The sequence below is a fragment of the Labeo rohita genome, chromosome 12 (genome assembly GCF_022985175.1).
Source record: "Labeo rohita strain BAU-BD-2019 chromosome 12, IGBB_LRoh.1.0, whole genome shotgun sequence".
Taxonomy (NCBI): Eukaryota; Metazoa; Chordata; class Actinopteri; order Cypriniformes; family Cyprinidae; genus Labeo; species Labeo rohita.
Window position 1 is genome coordinate 28,112,985 of NC_066880.1, and position 19,458 is coordinate 28,132,442.

Below are 19,458 nucleotides of genomic sequence, written 5' to 3' on the forward strand. Positions count from 1 at the left end.
TTGACTGACAGGAACCAAGCGTTGATAACGCTCGATAACCCTGGGCTGATCTGTTATTCCAGGTGCAGTTGATTTATACTGAAGCGGAGGTGCCTCTGCCCCGAACACAACACAAACCAATGCCAGACTCCGTCCACATGTGCCCTGACTCCGGCCGATAGCTGATACTCGACAGATCTGCTCAGGATTACACACACACACACATATCACCGGATCACAGCACAGACCTGCTGTCCAGCACGTTTCATTCATTTCCACACTGAGTTCAGGCCTTCACGAACGAATCGTTCTTTTGAGCAGACTCACAGAGATTCTCAACATTAAACTGAATCGAACTTTAGTTCACTTCCAAAACAAAGATTCACATATAATGTACTCACCCCTTTGTCATCCAAGATGTTCATGTCTTTCTTTCTTATGTCGAAAAGAAATTGTTTTTTGAGGGAAAAATTTTAGCATTTTTCTCCATATAATGGACAGATATGGTGCCCCGAGTTTGAACTTCCAAAATGTCGAGAAAGAAGATTCTTATCTAGCGTAACAATCGGTTATTTTCATAAAAATAATACAATTTATATACTATTCAATGCCAAACGCTCGTCATGTCTTACCGTGCCTGGACAGTTTTTTCCAGTTCATGACAGTTAGGGTATGTCCAAAAACTCCCATCTCATGTTCTCCTTCAACTTTAAAATCGCCCTATATCGCTGTTTTACCATTTTTGTTAAGGGTGTTTGATCTTCTTTGCATGTTCACTTTGCAAAGACTGGGTCGGTACTTCTGCAGCAATGTGGGATGATTTTGAAATGATTTTTGAAGTTAAGGGACAAAATACGATTGGAGTTTTTCGACATACCCTAGCTGTCTTGAACCAGAATACACAGAGCTCAATGAAAGCAAAGCAAGAAGAGCATTTAAAAATAAGAAGTATTTAAATTGTACTTTTTTAATGAAAATAACTGATCGTTTCGCTAGATAAGATCCTTCTTCCTTGGCTGGGATCGTTTACAACCGCATTTAGGATCGTTTGAAGCCGCATTTAAACTGCATTTTGAAAGTTCAAACTCGGGCCACCATATCAGTCCATTATATGAAGAAAAATGCTGAAATGTTTTCCTCAAAAAAACATCATTTCTTTATGACTGAAGAAAGAAAGGCATGAACATTTTGGATGGTAAGTACATTATCTGTAAATCTTTGTTTTGGAAGTGGACTTCAATGAAGGTCAGTGGCAGTGTGACTTAAAGAAATCAAATGATGTTGTGATGTTAATAGTAGCCAAATAAAACATTTATAATCCTACAGATCTTTGTTTTTGGGCTATTTTGTCAAAATTTTGAGATTCACACTAGAAGTAGCCATTTTACTTGACGACATTACTAATTGAACGTATTAATAACATACACAGAATGTATGGAAGTTTCTGCCACTCAATAAAAAATGAAAAAAAAGGTAATTAAAACTGACTTTTTTTTTCGGAATTGCATGAGATAAACTTGCAACTGTATGTTATAAAAGCAAGATTTGTGAGATATAAACTTGCAATTACAATAAAATGTCAGAAGTGTGACTTTTTTTTACTTCACAATTGGACTTTATAACTCACAGCTGGAAGAAAAGACAACAAGCTACTAACAAAAATAGTTAACTATACTGGAGCTACTTAAGAGGTCATATCTTTTAAATTTCCTGCATAAACTTATCATCTGATTTATAACTTAGAGAGGCCATTTTATGGCTCAAAAAACATTAATTAATTAATTTTTAATTAAAGAATGATATGAAATGATAAATTAACTAGAAAAAAACAGGAGAAACTAATAACTACACACTCAAATTTACTAAATAAAGTCAAAAACAGCCATAAAAGCTGCATTCAACTAAATATTTATCTTTTAAAACTTCTGCATTCACTTCCATGAATCAATTCTGTACAAATAAGACTTTCTTATTGTGTTTGATTATCAGCTCAACTCACAGCGTTTGTCAAAATACACTAATACTTGCTGAAAAAAACTACAGTCATGCTATTAAAATATGTAGTTTAGTTAAGAACTGAAGTTTGGCCTGTAATTGTTTGCAGGTACATTTAGGTGCCACGATCAGTCAAACTCCCAGATAAGCTAATGGAGTCTCGCTTATCTGGCAATCCTTTGGAAAAAGATCTAAGCTTGTGTGTTTAGGGGATGCTGGTCATTGAGGGCCGTTCACAGTCAGCAGACGCTCATTATGTTAGATTTCTGTGTCGTACCTTTGCTCGTAAGGCTCTCTCAGCCTCCAGCTCTTCCTCCAGCTCCTCAATGCGGACCTGTGGGGCGAGATAAGCGTTACAGCGTTACAGAAACCAAATACAATCATACATACTTGGTATAGTGGACTAAAATGAATAAAATAAATCCATACTCTGTTAACCTTAAAAAGAAAATAAACTTTTATTTAAATGTATATACAGAAACTACTGTTTCTGTTCTGTGTGATGTTTATTAAAAAGTGATTTATTGGATTAAAATACTGAATAAATTGTGAAATATTTTTCAAGTTCAAACAGCTGTTTTGTATGATGTAAATCTAATTTTCAGCATCATTACCCCAGTCTTCAGTTTCACATGATTCTTCAGAAATCAATCTAATATGCTGCTCAAGAAACATTTCTGATTATTATCAGTGTTGAAAACATATGTGCTGCTTCATATATTTGTGGAAACTGTGATACATTTTAATTTTTCAGGATTCTTTGATGAATAGACAGTTCAGAAGCGAAGGACTTATTTGTCTTTACTGTCACTTTTGATTAAATTAAATTAATGCAGCCTTGCTGATTAAAATTATTTCTTAAAAAAAAAAAAACTTACTAACTTTTGTAAAGCTGTGTGTATAAATATTTTTACTGTTTAATGAACAGAATATAATCAATTTAGCATCAAGATCTTTTAAAATGAAAAACATTTAAAGACATTTTAAAAACATTTGAAATAATTGCATAGTATTCCATTTTTCATGTTACATTACAATAAAGGTTAAAAAGAAAAAAAACCCTCCTTTGGCTTTCTTTCCATAGTAAATGTGTCCAAATCTAAGATAAGCTCTCCAATCAGTGTGACGCCATAATCACACAGTAACAAACCACGGAGGAAGAGCGAACGTCCAACTAGATGGGACACGCTGGAATTCTTGTGAAAATATCACAAAGCAAACACTCTGGGTCAAAACCTTGAACCTTTTTCTGTGCACACGGCTGAGACAAAAACGGTCAAGTTGTTTAACAAATCTAATGATCTTTCAACTTCCTTAAGAGTTATATAAACCACAAAATACCACAGTGTCAAAAACATGACATTAGGAAATGTAAATTGGCCAATGCAATTCCTACTGACAGAAATTTATGACTGCAAGTGTGGAAACAAAGATGAACTCCTCATCCGCATGTCTTGTGGCACATTATATCTTATGAATGATCTTGTCTCTGTCACGGGAAGGAAGTCAGTCTGAGTTGAATCGCTGGAGGACACACATGCCGACAACCTCAGATCCAACACACACACGCTCTGTAAGACATTCAACTTGAACCCAAAGGCCTTAATGACTCACTTCCATTAAAAAATTGCTGAATTAAAGGTTACTTTACAGATCAAGCTATTGATGTTCCACACATGCAGGGGCAAGCAGAAATGTGAGAGATACAGAGAACAACAACCGCAAGCGAATGCAGTGAAGAAGAAGAGCTCAGGAACTCACATGCCAGCGAAGGACTTCAGCGGAGAGAACAGCCATGAGCAAACAGAGACCGAAGCAGACTGACACACACGCACACACACACCACCTCACCTCAGACTGAAGAGAATCCACACCCCCTTCACACACACACTGAACAAATCAGCCTTCCCTCCAGACACACACACAGACTCACACACTGAAAAGATCAGCCTGCTCTCCACACACAATTAGTGATAGTTTATAACAATTAATCATCATTTACTGTCTCTCATGTCACTCCAGATTTTATTTCTTCAGTGGAACTTGAAAAGAGTTCTGAAGATTGTACTGCCTCTCTGTTCCATGCAATCACACTGAACTGAAGCAATAATAGTACTGGATCACAAATCATGACGATTTACATTTTGCAGCACAGAACATTGTTTTGAACAATGTCAATGGCTGGCAAAAAGTGTAAATGCAGACAGTATCACTGGAATACTTCACATGCATAGTTTACTCCACGATGGACTATTAGGGATGTAATGATGCACCCTCAGCCAGCTGTAAATCAATAAAAATATCTGATGATTCAAGTCGGTTGAGATGTTAAACGAATCGTTTATCTCAATGTGCCGTATCTCTGCCGGGAACTGACTGTCTTCTGTAATTTCGATATTTTTTTTTTCATCTTGTCTCTGTATAATGCATTTTAAAGTAGTATAAGTACAGCAATGCTTTGTTTACACTGGTAACCATGGAAACACTGTATCACTGCTGTTCCATTAGCACCACCTGCTGTCAGAGAGAGAATGGACCCTTTTCACAAGACTGTGATGACGCGTTTTAATGGTCATCATCATAAATCTTTGAAATTGTTTTAGATTTTGATTTTTAAAGGGTTCACTTTTACATGTTGTTTGAACATTAATGTGTGTTGGCAGTGTATGTACAAATCTACCCTATAAAGATAAAAATCCATGCAGTGGTTATTAATTAATCTGTAAAAATAATATCCCCTTTTTTAAATCGAGCCATTCTCAGATGCCTGTCGTTGTGGCGTCACACCCAAAGAGGCCACTCCCACGATAGTTGAATGACATGAGCGTTTTACCTCAGATCGGCTGTAACAGTCCGACCTCCATTGTTTCGATGCCGGAGCAGGGATGTAAGTTAGACAAGAATATCTCCGATTGAGCAATTGAGGTGTTGTGTTGCTGGATGTAATAATGAACATATTGGTCCTCATTTACTCCCGACACCTGAGCAGCTGAAGATGCAGTAGATTACGTTTGTTTGTGAAGGGAATGCGCCTCCCGATCTACATATATCCGTCTGTGTTCACGCGAATCATTCGTGATCCAGCTTCACTTACAGCAGAAGTGAGTATAAGGGTTTTTTTATGAATCTTTGCGATCGTCTTTCCTAATAAAGTGGCTAAATGCGGCTAAAGTAAACAGGCTCATCTCTCCACAGAGAGAAGAGAGGGGTGGGGCGAGCAGAGCTCATTTGCATTTAAAGCAGCCTCGACCAGAATGAGATGATTTTTGCAGAGCTGATTTTGGCAAGGTAAAAAGGGTGTTGTTTTACACTATCATTGATAATTTTTAACTAAAGTATATTATAGACTTTTCATTAAGATCCTAAAGAATCAACTTGTGGAAAATGTGCATCCGATGACCCCTTTAAGAAAATGTATGTACATTTATAACACTATTCTTTGCATTACGCCACCTTTTCATTAAGTTACAAAAAAATAGTTAACACTAATGCAAGGGTGCTTCTAATGCCACGTCTATGGGAGGGACGATAAAATTGACATTGTTCTCTCTTCTGACTTCCAATATCAGTCTCTCTCTATTTTATTCCTTTGAATGAAAGTCGTGAAAACACTATCGTTTTTCTTTTGTTTGTTATTTGAGCAAATGAGAACGCTAAAAATATATTTGTGGTACTCTCCCGTACACTGCTCTCGGATTTTACCCAACTATGACGACTTCCGCTAAGAGAATTCCGGAAATGTGAGGTCCACTGGCGTTTTCATTTAGCACATTTGCTGTTTTTGTTTCATGCAGGTGTTTTATGTAGTATAGTGTCACAAAGCTACTGTCACAAAGTCAGACATTCTGTTTTCGATTCAAAATCTTATTAAAATCAAAAACTGCTCATGCTGCATGTAATCAGCATCTTTGTTTTTGGATCATGATTAAAATGCCGTGGTTGAATCTAATTTTAAAGAGCACAGGCGAAGCCCTTTTTCATTTATATGAAGACATTTCTTTTATTTGCATTATTTATTTGATTTAGGATTTTTTTTCTAAATTTCAATTTAGTTTTATTATTTGACATATTTCAATTTCACAAAAAAAAAATGAAATGTGACCTTGGACCACAAAACCAGTCATAAGTGTAAATTTCTTGATATTTAGTTAGCATCTGAAAGCTGAATAAATGAACTTTCCATTGATGTATGGTTTGATAGGACAATATTTGGCCAAGATACAACTATTTGAAAATTTGGAATCAGATGGTGCAAAAAAAAAAAATCTAAATATTGAGAAAATCGCCTTTAAAGTTGTCCAAATGAAGTTCATAGCAATGCATATTACTAATCAAGACTTATGTTTTAATATATTCACGGTAGAAAATTTACAAAATATCTTCATGTAACATGATCTTTACTTGATATCCTAATGATTTTTGGCATAAAAGAAAAATCAATAAATTTGACCCATTCAGTGTGTTTTTGGCTATTGTTACAAATATACCCGTGCAACATAAGACTGGCTTTGTGGTCCAGGGTCACAAATAAAAAAGCACAACCTTTAATTTATAATTTTTCTTAGATATCATTTTGTTAAAAAAGCATGAAAATTACATCCCTAATAACTATTTTTACAAAGCATTAGAATCATTAATTTCTCCTTTCAAAATATTGTTTTTCTAAATTAGTGAATTGTTATTTATTTACTCTTGTTAATGTGTACTTGCGTTTTGCGTTAAAAGAAAAAGATTTACATTTTGATTCACACAAAGCCATTATGTGATTTCAAAAAACTTGTAATATAGTGAATGAGTCATATGGACTACACTTATGGTTTAGTGGTATTTTTGCACCCTCATTCGCTGTAATTGCATTAAAGAGAGTGACCAGCAAACTCTTGATTATGTTCTCTTCTGTCTTCACCTGAAGAAATAAAGTCACAAGTTTGAATCGAAATGAATAAATGACAGAATGATCAATGCATTCCTAACAAACCTGATAAAAAAAAAAATGATTGCAGACAGTTTTTTTCTGAAACACCCAGTCATTTCAGTGTCAGTTTGCAAGAATACACATTCCTTGTCTTTCATTCTTAACCTTTCAGAGATTTCTCAGCATCATGAAGGACTATACACTACCATCACATGTGAGACACAGAAAGCAGCAGATTACTAACTATCTGCAGCTATCTGGCAGAGGTAAAAAGCTCAAACACCATTACTGTACACAGTACCAGTCCATCTCAGTTCACCCTAACCTCACTGTATCTACTGACCTCCTCACTGCCTCCTCTGGCTTATGATGCACACAAACTCAACTTTCATAACCTATGAGATCTACCACTGCCACACTCTATACAACATTTTTGCTTATTATTTATATACACACACAGATAGATTATAGTTGTCATACTCTATGAGTGAAGCTAACAATCTCTTAGTAACTGTGTAGTGGACACAATCAAACCACACATTCATCAGGGCAAGGAGTGCCTATACATACACTTGAACCGTGAGGTTAAACTGTGTTCTCAAGGTATTTTGTCAGATTTTTACTGAGACAAGTTGCCACAAGCCACAATTTGTACTAATTACAATGTGTTTGCCAAAACCAATATAATCTTTATCCTGCTCTTTATTTATATTAAGTGATGCATGAATTGTCATGCATTTCATAATTACTTTAAAATTTACACTACCGTTCAAAAGTTTGGGGTCAGTAAGACTTGTAATAGTCTTTAAAGTAGTCTCTTATGCTCATCAAGGCTGCATTTATTTGATTAAAAAAAAACAAAAAAAAACAGTAATATTGCAAAATGTTTTTACAATATAAAATAATGTTTTTTATTTTAACATACTTTAAAATAGAATTTATTCCTTTGATGAAAAGCTGAATTTTTATCAGCTGTTACTCCAGTCTTAAGTGTCACATGATCCTTCAGAAATCATTCTAATATGCGGATTTATTATTAGAATGATCAATGTTGGATAATATCAACAGTTGTGCTGCCAAATATTTTTTGGAACCTTTTTTTTTTTTTTTTTTTTTTTCAGGATTCTTTCATGAATAACAAGTTTAAAAAGTACAGTGTTTATTCAAAATATAAATATTTTATAACAATGTAAATTATTTATTATTAACTTTTAATAAACTTTTAATTATTAACTAACATCCTTGGTGAATAAAAGTATTAAAAAAAAAAAAAAAAAAGAAACAATAAAAATGTACTGACCCCAAACTTTTGAACGGTAGTGTATGTGAAAGGCCTGCCATAGGTTGTTTAATATAACTTACGCCTTATAGTACTTTTGCCCATTGGGGCATGTTGTCACAAAAAGTCAAGATGTGTTTTTCAAAAGTCAACTTTATATTTTTTTGTGGAGCACTAATGAAACTTAGAAAACTCAAAATGTTGTTTTATCAATACTTTATGGAAGGGTTTTTCAAACAGGGGTTTGTGAGCTGATGCAAGATAACAATTAATTTAATTGGGAGAAAATGTAAAATTAAAATAAATAAATAATTTTAAACTAAAAACAATCAAAATAACACTGAACACAGAAATATGAAATATTTTATTTGTTTACCTGCATGCCATGTGACCATTAACTATCATCAGAGAACTGTGAACATGCAATTATATTGTGAAATTACTGAATAATAACTTAAAACCTCACTGGGTTTTTTTTTTTTTTTTTTTTTTTTTTTTTTTTTTTTAGGACAAAGGGTGTTTAGCTGACAAAAATGATCTAGAGCCCTAAAATAATAAACATACCCTGAGAAATGTTCACTCAATCACAGTGTGACAACTAGCCCTGGTTACACTCTTAAACAAAAAAATATTCATAAAGATCAAGAGACTACGTATTAGTTTTTTGCAAGGACATTTAGGAAATATTTTTAGAATTTTTTTAAATCATGCCAGTTTGTTAATGAAAACAGATTCTTTGATTGGTTGTGTCAACGTGACATGAGCCAGATATTTACATCATGTTATTACTTGGCTAAAACTGACCCTCATTAAGATGATCTGTCTCTCTACCCACAAAAGTTGCCCATCTCATAATGCTCATCTTCTGATTAACAACAATCGCCAACCAGCACATCAAAACTTCACCTGAAGCGACCCTACAGAATAACCCAGTGCTCTTCGGCAGGCATGTCACATTTGTCTTCATCTCCACCTGTGTTGTAATTAACGGGCAGACGGAGCCATAAAGCATGCTTTGTGTGATACGCTGAATGCCCTAGCTGAAAGTGAAAACATGTCCACCCTCACCAACACAAGGATCAACTTTCAACTTCATTATAGCAGACAAGCACGAGAGACAAAGAGCGACTGTGTTCTCTAAACAAGCTTGAGTCCGTGGTGAAACTGTCTCCTGTCTTGTCCATCTCAAGTCTTTTAGCTTTGCTGAAGCTTGGGAAACAAAAGGAAACTGAATTACCATTACTTTTATGTGCAATGATTGCAAATGCATTAGATCAGAAATAAATCTGTGGCAAAAGATAAATTTCTATTGTATGCAATCTCCTGATATTGTCTCTGAAATGGCCTTCAAAAAAGAAAATGTGCTCATTCTCAGGCCATCGACGATGCAGATGAGTTTATTTCTTCATCAGATTTGGAGAAATGTAGCATTCCATCACTTGCTCACCAATGGTTCCTCTGCAGTGAATGGGTGCCGTCAGAATGAGAGTCCAAGCATCTGATAAAAACATCACAATAATCCACAAGTAATCTGCACCACTACAGTCCATCAATTTATGCCTTGTGAAGCCAAAAGTGGCATGTTTATAAGAAACAAATCCATCATTAAGGTGTTTTCAACTAAAATACAAGTCCATAATCCATAATAATGCTTCCTCCAGTGAAAAAAGTCCATCTCCTGTTGTCCTTCCATGTCAAAATCCACCCACCTATTTGTTTAGAGCTGTTTTGGCTTGTAAACGGTGAAATCTGTGCATATTTCTGTTCTGTTCATATCTCCTGATTCAGACCAGACCAACTTTTTCACTGAAGGAAGCGTTATTCTGGATTATGGACTTGTATTTTAGTTTTAATGATTGATTTGTTTCTTACAAACATGCAGTTTTTAGTTTCACAAGACATTAATTGATGGATTGGAGTGGTATGGATTACTTGTGGATGATTGTGTTGTTTTTATCAGCTGTTTGGACTCTCATTCTGACGGCACCCATTCACTGCAGAGGATCCATTGGTGAGCGAGTGACGGAATGCTACATTTCTCTAAATCTGATGAAGAAACAAACTCATCTACATCTTGGATGGCCTGAGGGTGAGCACATTTTCATTTTGGGGTGAACTATTCCTTTAAATGCATTAATATCACACATTTCTAAATGCTTTTAGGTCTGGCGAGGGCGTCACACCTACTTGGCATGAAGCGGGAGTGACAGAGGTTAAACTAACATTGCTTTTCAACAGCTTTTAAATGCCTCAGACATGATCTAACTCTCTCTTTCTTTTCAAATATATCATTCTGCTGTCACTTTCTGAGTCCCGTGCAAAAAAAGCCAACAGAGCACAGGTTAAACAGACTCTGCTTAAAAAAGCAGTGTGAGGTTACAACCGGAGCCTTCCTTCCCTCTCTAGAGAGATCGTTATCAGCTCCTGAACTCCTCAGCTATGTTTTTGTCATCTCTGGCTCGCAAATCAGAGCCCTGGACCCCCACGGCGCTGAAAGACAGGAATGCTGCGGCTCTCCCACGAGGCCTCACCTGGAGCTCCTTATTCTTCCTCTGCAGGCCTGCGTTCTGTGCCTCCTCTGCCTCCAGCCGGCTGCTGGTGCTGCTTATCTCCACATCTTTCCTGACAGAAGACAGACGAGAGAGCGAGCGTGTAAGGACGGGAGTGACAGGGCTAATTTAGCAGGCGTGCTGTGTTGTTTGTTAGTCGTGTCCGATAAACGTCAGCCGTGTCTCAGATTATTAAACGTGCCAGTCAATTCCAGCACACTGTTTGATGATCTCACTGATTGACTCTGTGATTTGTATGTTGTTGTTTTAACTAAAGTACCTTTAAGGCAATTCAGTTCACTCAAAGGCCATCTTAGTAACACCCCGCATAGATATTTTCTGTTTTTATTAGGCATGCAAGTACAGCTCATATTTACATAAACCTGTTTCTATGGAAGAGGAATATGGTGATGGAAAAAATATGGGATGGAAGAGAAATGTATATTTTAATGCCTTTACTGTCACGCAACGGTGTGGGATTAGGCAGGACGACGAAGAATTCCAATAACACTTTAATAATTCCACAACAAGTAACATCCAGACAGAGCAGTAAAACACACACACACAAGAAACCTTCACAATACCAGACAAGGGAAGACAGGACAGACTACACTTTAAATACTGGAGTAAATTGGAGATAATTAACAAGACACAGGTGAATGGAGGTTGACTAATGATGACTACACGAGAACAGAAACAACCAAATATGGGCACATGAGCGAGAAAACACAACAAAACAGGTCCATGAGGTGTGACATTTCCGTTCTCTTGCAAAACATTTGCCTTCTTATGAGAAACTTTGCCTTTGTTTACAAAACTTTTGCATTCTTCCAAAGAACTTAGCATTTACTCACAAAATGTTAGAATTCCCCCAAGAAACTTTGCAGTTTACCCACAAAATTTAAACATTCTCTAGTAAAAGTTTTGTGTTCCCCCAAGAAACTTTACATTTTCTCATGAAAGTTTGCATTTCCCCAAGAAACTTTGCATTTAGTCACAAAATGTAAGCACTAGCTAGTAAAAGTATGGCGTCCCCCCCCCCAAAAAAACATTTGAATTCATTTGAGAAACGAAACTTCTGCATTCACACACAAAACGTAGTGTTCTCTAGTAAAAGTATTGCCTCCCCCTGAGAAACTTTTACATTTTAAATGAATGCAAAGGTTTTTTTGAAGGAACGCAAAAGTTTAGTGAAAAACGTAAAATTTCTTGGGGAAACAATATTTTTACTAGAGAATGTTTACATTTTTTTTTTTTTTTCACATTTTCTCGGTAGAACAATGTCTTGTGTGCGAACACAAAGTTTCTTGGAAGAATTAAAAAAATTCTTGAGCAAATGCTAAATTTCATTTGGAATTAAATAACATTTTGTGAGTGAAGACAAATTTTTGATTGGGAAATGTGAAAGTTCTGAGTGCAAATTTTCTTGGAGGAACGCAACCGTTTACTAAGCAAACAGAAAGTTTCTCGGGGGAACGTAATACTTATACTGGAGAACGCTTACATCTTGTGAGCGAAGGCAAAGTTTCTCAGGGGGACTGCAAACATTTTTGAGTGAACGCAAAGTTTCCTGAAGGAATGGAAAAGTTTTATGAGAAAGCGTAAGTGTTCCGTCACAAAACTTCTCCAAGAAACTTTTTGCATTCTCCCAAAAAGTTCTTAATTCAGTCACAAAACGTTTGCCTTTTGCCAAGAAACTTTTGCGTTTGGTCAAGAAACTGCTCAAGAAACTTTTGAATTCTTCCGAGAAACAAAACTTTTTTATAGAGAAACTTTGCATTTGCTCAAGCAGTTTTGGAATTCTTCTGAGAAAGTTTGCATTTTGTATGTGAATGAGAAAGTTTTGTTCCACAAGAAGAATTTGCAAAAGTATTGTTTTTCCGAATATTTTAGCTCATTCAAAAAACTTTTGCATCCCCAAGAAACTTTTCTTGAGAAACTTTTAATTCACACACAAAAAGTAAGCATTCTCTAATAAAGGTACAAGAAACTTTTGCGTTTGCTTGAGAAACCTTTGAATTCTTCTGAGAAACAAAACTTTTTCATTCACATACAAAATGTAAGCATTCTCTAGTAACAGTACTGCGTCCCCCTGAGAAAATGAACGTTTTCTTGCAAAACGTTTGTGTTCTACTGAGAAACTTTGCATTTACATTTATTCCAGTGGCAATTGCAATAAATAAAGTCACTAATAATTTTAGGTGGAAACAGGCTTCTAGTATCACCTTAAATGAAAAATTTCATTTCATTATCATATGTCATCAAATAAACAATAGGTAATCCCCTTGTCAGAATTCTGACTGGTTATTTTAATTGAAAGACGGAGCTGCCATTCATACATAAGGAGCAGTTCTGATCTTTTTTCTCCTCTTCATACTATCTCTGCTTTTAACCCTTTCACCATTACTCATATATTAAAATAAATAGGAATTTCCTACGTTTTTTCTTCTTATGGGGGCCTCAATGAAACAGCTGGTTTTGCTTTCTAGAGAATATACGGCATTCTGCATACTAACAAGCCTGAACGGCACTAGAAGCCTGGAGGCCTTTAACTCATCAAAGCAGAGATAGCGGCGCTCCAAGCACATATCATGTTATAGACAAGAGCCGTCCAAACATCTGTTTTGCTTCGAGACCTTCACTATTTTTAAATCTTTGCTTGGAGACCTCAACGGCTTCAGGAGAGCATTCATTTTTATATTAGTTATTATAACATTATATGGATGTTTACCCTCCATCAGGGACACCCTAACATTTTTAAAAGCAACACCATTTTGAGCTAAAATATCTACTTTAAGTGCCCCCCTAAGATTTTAAGATATTATTTCAATTATTCAACAACAAATTCACATTATATAATGAATGTAAATGTTCACGGATCTCTGATGTGGGTTAAAACAATTTTATGATTTCATTCATTATTCAATTTTCTTTGAATCACACACCCCTTTCCGTTCCTGTTTCTAGTTTATTAGCTTAGTTTGAGACTAAACAAAGAAAAAAAGGACATGTTAGCAAACAGAACAACTATTTCAGAAGCAAGTTATGTAACTTCTTTTCATCATTTGCATTTGTGAACTAAACATCTCCTCACCTCCTGATCATCTCCTCCAGACTGGCTCTCATCTTGCCCATCTCAGTCAGGTTGTCCATAGCGTTCCTACCGTCTCCCTCCAGCCTTCGCCTGCTCTTCTCCAAATCCGTCCTCTGTTTCTTCTCCTGGTCCAGCAGATACTCCAGCTAGAACATCAAGCAGGTTGGTGTGACTTCATGAACTATCGGCGGCCCGGACCGCAGCGATCTGCTGATCTACTCACATCCTCCGCCTGCAGCTTCAGCTTGGCTTTCTCTTTGGTCAGGAGGTTCACCTTCTCCTCCTCGCACTGCAAGTCCTCGATGGCCTGCTGCAAAAATAAAACAGAGACGTGTGGGTCTGTCGAGCAGATGTGGCATACATTTCCAGCCAAGAACGGCCCGCATCTGACCGGGATGCTTTTGTTCGGACGATCACAGAGGAAGCATGATGGCTTAATCAAATCAGATCCTAAAAGGCACATTCATTCTCGTCTAAAGAGAAGTCAACTAAACTATAAAGCACACCACGCCATCACGCCAACTCTTGGTTTCGACTCCTCAAATGAAGAGCTCACAAATCTGGCCATAGTTCCTCTGCTCTGATGAAGATCGTAAATCACAGAGATGAGCTGCTACTGTTGGACATCTGGCTTACGTTACTGCACACCGATCGTAGAGTTTTATGGAGCACAAAAGAGATGGTGAGAGGAAAATAAGACACTTCTTGACTTTCTAAGGTGAACTAGACTGTGATCTAAGGTGCTCTGCATCTACAAGACAAATTATTTAGAAAGCAGTTAGTTCCAAATTAGCTTAAATTGCTGTTCTTTTCTCCAGGTCAAAAACGCATGAATAATTCATCAATTTGAGGACATGCAGTTTTGCAAAAATGAGTAAAAACCATATCAGTTTCTGGAGAACTGACAGACACAATACTGGAGCAACACTTCAATCAGTAATGAAGAACTGAGAGCAATTCACAGCTGTAGTTCATTAGCAGGGTCAATGACAAATTAGAATGTCTACAGAAACAATAAAATATTTTAAAACCAAGTTGGAAATCGACTCTCTGAATTTATGTCGGTTTTAAGAAAAGTCTAAATTTAAAATATTTTCCACACACTATGAATGTAACTATACACAATAATTTAAAACATTTTTAAATGTATTTTTTCAAGGTAACACAGAATAATTCGTAAATATCATTATGTTTTTTTAGGGGTTGCACCAAATGACAATTTACAACTTGCCACAGACAAACTAATCTTGCCTTGGCATAAAAGGTTAAGTTATCTGATACTTCTAGAATGTAATTTCTCATTTTATAATTTTTTTCCCACAGGTTGGTTGCATTTATGTTTTAATGCTTTTTATTATTACTCAATAGTACTTAATAGTACTCAATACTCATATTATATTCATTATGATATCAGGACAGTTGTATTACCCTGATATTTCTGTCATGCCCACAAAAAAAATATCCAAATGAACTTTAATTTATAAATTGTTGTTCAAAATAGTTATCACAAAAAAGTATATGCATGAATTACATTAATTTCTGAAATAATAATAAATCCGGACATCACAACAAAAAATAGCATCATGACACTTATGCATAAAGACGGATTGTTTACAACAAAAGTACTTAAAATATTTAATATTTAATATTTATATTATTGCACATTACCATCTTTTCAACCGGGTCAAAAACACATAAATAATTCATTAATTTTATGGCATGCAAAAACTGTATTAATTACTAAAAAGTGCAGTATTAGAGTCACAAACCGTGTTTTGATTGGTAATTAAGATTTCAGAGCAGTTCACTGCTGCAACTCATTATAAAACATTTTGCAGAAAATATTTTTTCATTATTTAAGAAGCAATCACAGCAGTGACCTGAACCCTCTAAGTTACTTTCCAGATTAAGGTTGGAAACGGCCTGTTGTGCCAGAGGGATGAACGCTAACCTGTTAACGACCTTCAACTTGTCTTCCAGATGGGTCTGTCCCATTTAAAAGAGCAGCCTGTGCTGATTGCATTAGTTACCTCGCCTCATGACTGACCTTTACACTGCAGCATCCCTGGAAACCACCGGTCAAAACTGTGCAACATCTGTCTAAGGCTATTGGTCTGAGTGATGGATTCTGGAACATGAACAAATGCACGCAGAGAATGTGATCCCATGTCATTTCAGCAGCACTCACCTGGCTTAACTCCACCAGGTGCTCCTTTTCTTTCTGCAGCTTCTGAACCAGCTCGTTCTTCTGGGCGAGATCCTCAGAGAGCTTCCTCACCGCAGAGTCTGAGGACTAGACAAAGTTCAGATGCATCTGAATTAGCAATATTTGTAAGATAAACATTTGCAATTATGAAAAATCGCTTCAATTACAGCCAAGACTCAATTGCGAGAAATACAGTTGCATGTGCAAGAAAAAAAAAAAAATCACAATTATGAGAATTACGAACAAATAAAGTTGATTGCAGTTTCAAAATATAGTATATATATACAGTTGCAATCACAAGAAACAAAGTTGAAATTACAAGAATTTAAAGTTGCAGTTACGAGAAATAAAGTTGCATTTATGAGAAAAAGTCACAATCTGAAGAAAAAGTTGCAATCACAAGGAATTGTCACAGTTAAAAGAAATAGTCGCAATTACAAGAAATAAAGGTGCAATTACAGGAAATATTCAATTACAAGAAATAAAGCCCCAATATGAGAAAAAATAGCAATTAAAAGAAATGTAAGAAATAAAGTCACAATTACGAGAAAAAGACGCAATCACAAGGAATAGTCACAATTACAAGAAATAAAGTCCCAATATGTGAAATAAAGTCACAATTACAAAAAAATGTTGCAATTACAAGAAAAAGAAGCAATCACAAGGAATAGTAACAATTACAAGAAATAAAGCCCCAATATGAGTCGCAATTACAAGAAATGTAATTGTGAGAAAAAAAGATGCAATTACAAGAAAGTCACTATTACAAGAAATAAAGCCCCATATGAAAAACACATAATTACAGGAAAATAACATAATTGTGAGAAAAAATTCGCAGTTAAAGGAAATAAAGTCACAATTACGAGAAATAAAGTTGCAATTACAGGAAATAGTCAATTATAAGAAATAAACCCTCAACAAGAGTAAAAAAAAGCAATTACAAGAAATACAAACAGAATTGAGAGAAATGTCGCAGTTAAAGGAAATAGTCACAATTACAAGAAATAAAGTTGAAATTATGAGAAATAGTCACAATTACAAGAAATAAAGCTCCAATATGAGGAAAAAAAATGACAAGACATAAAGGCGTAGATTCGAGAAAAAAGTCACAATCAAGGGAAATAAAATTATAACTGTGAGAAAAAAGTTGCAATTATAAGAAATACTCACAATACATTCACAATTACAAGAAATAAAGCCCCAGTATAAAAAACCTACAATTACTAGAAATAATAACATAATTGTGAGGAAAAAAAGTGACAATTAATGGAAATAAAGTCACAATTACAAGAAATAAAGTTGCAATTACGGGAAATCGTCGATTAAAAGAAATAAAGCTCCAATATGAAAAAAATAGCAATTACAAGAAATAAAAACTTAACTGTGAGAAAAAAGTTGCATTTAAGGGAAATAGTCACAATTATGGGAAATAAAGTTGTAATTATCAGAAACAGTCACAAGTCACAATAAACGTGTAATTGTGAGGAAAAAAGTCACAATTATGAGAAATAGTCACAATTCCAAACTAAATTGCAGTCATTAAAAATAAAGCTACAATTACAAGAAATAAAGTCGATATGAAAAGTGAAGTTGCAATTTTAATACAAAAAGAAAGGGCTCATACTGACTTTGTATGTGACAGATGTGATTTGTTTCAATAATGACATGAGGCACTAATGGAACACACGTGTGTGGGGGGGTTTGGGCCTGTCTGAGCTTTGAGGAGCAGATGTAGACCAGAAGAGTAGAGAAGCTCCTCAAATACTTTCATCCTGATACCAGCTGTCATTGTTCCTCTGAACTCATACAGACATAAACTAGAACTATGAGCAGACAAATAACCCCACACATCTGCACTTACTGTAAATTGGTAAGAGATGAGACAAAATTATAATTGGAAAAATTACAGACTGCGTGCTGTAATTGAAAGGCAGCACACCTAGCTTGAATAAGAAGTCAGCAGTGCTTTATGCAACACAGTTAAGGTAACAATTATTTCTACCATGCCACAACACCTAAGGAACTGATTATATTTTAAAATATTTTTACAGTTTTGTTTTAAATTTTGAGATGAAAGCTGAATTTAATGCTCATAAGACTGGAGTTAAGGTCACAAGTGAAGTCTCCCATAGTTCTGCTATGGCAACAAATGGACTTTAAACCATTTCCCCTTGAAGTGTAAAAGAGCAAACAAGTGGTACAGGTCTGGTCTTGTGTATGTTAACGTTAGCGGCAGATCTTACACATCTAGCATGGATAGTATGTCACCTGAATTCTTGGGATCCTGACAACAACTGCCAGAACAACCCTTACCAAATTTCACTGTCATGTCAAATTTCATGTGTATACTCTTAGATAAAGTTAAGGAAAAGTCGAAATTATGAGAAGTAAAGCTATAGTTCCAATTTTAAAAAAAAATAAAACCCCAATGTGAGAAATAAGTCACAATTACAAGAAATACATTTGCAATTATGAGAAATAAAGTTACATTTATGAAAACTAAAGTCACAAGTACTAGAAATAAAGTCACAATTATGAGAAATAAATCTGCAGTTACAAGAAATAAAATTGCAATTATGAAAAATTAATTTTAAATTGCAAGGAATAAAGCTGCAATTATAATAAATATTTGCAATTCCGATGAACAAAGTTGCACTTACAAGTAAATAAATCACATTTACGAGACAGTGTGGCAATCGTGAGAAATAGCGGCAATCATAAAAAATAAAGTGCCAACGTGAATAATAAAGTCTAAATTACTATAAATAAAGTTGCAATTATGAAAAATTTATTTAAAATGACAAAAAATAGAGTTGGGTTTATAAAAACTAAAGTCAAAGTTACAAAGTCACAACTATGAGAAGTAAAATTGCAATTATGAGAAATGAAGTCACAATTAATAGAAACAGTCACAATTACGAGTAATAAAGATGCAAATACTAGAAATAAAGTTGCAATTCAGATTAACAAAGTTGCAATTACAAGAAAAAGTTGCAATCATGACAAATATATGCAGTAATAAAAAAATAAATTGCCAACATGAGAAATAAAGTAACAATTATGGGAAATAATGTTGCAAAATTGCAATTATAAAACATAAATTTGCAATTATGAGAAATAAAGTCACAATTAAAAAACAAAGTTGCATAATGAGAAATAGGTGCATTTACAAAAAATAAAGTCCCAATATGAAAAATTAAAGGATATATGGGAAATAAAGTTGCAATTATGAACAATAAATTTGTATTTACGCAATATAAAGTCTCGATTATTAAAAAATAAAGAGAGAAATATGAAAAATGTCCTTTTTTTACTGCGCCACAAAAAATAACTTCTTTAAATTTTCCGTAATTTTAGTTCTACCAGAATGTTTATAAATGCATATAGTATTTACCAGTGTAAACCAGTGCAAGAAAATACATGATATCTACTTATTATCTG

General features: G+C 34.9%; 1 protein-coding gene across 3 annotated transcripts in view; it reads right to left on the reverse strand.

Moving 5' to 3' along the window:
- Positions 1–19,458, reverse strand: part of LOC127173814 (myosin-16-like) — a 63,308-nt gene that overhangs the window by 23,949 nt on the left and 19,901 nt on the right. For all 3 annotated transcript variants that reach the window (XM_051123818.1, XM_051123816.1, XM_051123817.1), the window contains 5 exons: positions 16,000–16,104; positions 14,035–14,121; positions 13,812–13,957; positions 10,700–10,790; positions 2,252–2,308 (listed from right to left, as the gene is read on the reverse strand). In XM_051123818.1, the coding sequence (XP_050979775.1) occupies positions 2,252–2,308; positions 10,700–10,790; positions 13,812–13,957; positions 14,035–14,121; positions 16,000–16,104 (486 nt within the window). The remainder of the gene's footprint in view (positions 1–2,251; positions 2,309–10,699; positions 10,791–13,811; positions 13,958–14,034; positions 14,122–15,999; positions 16,105–19,458) is intronic.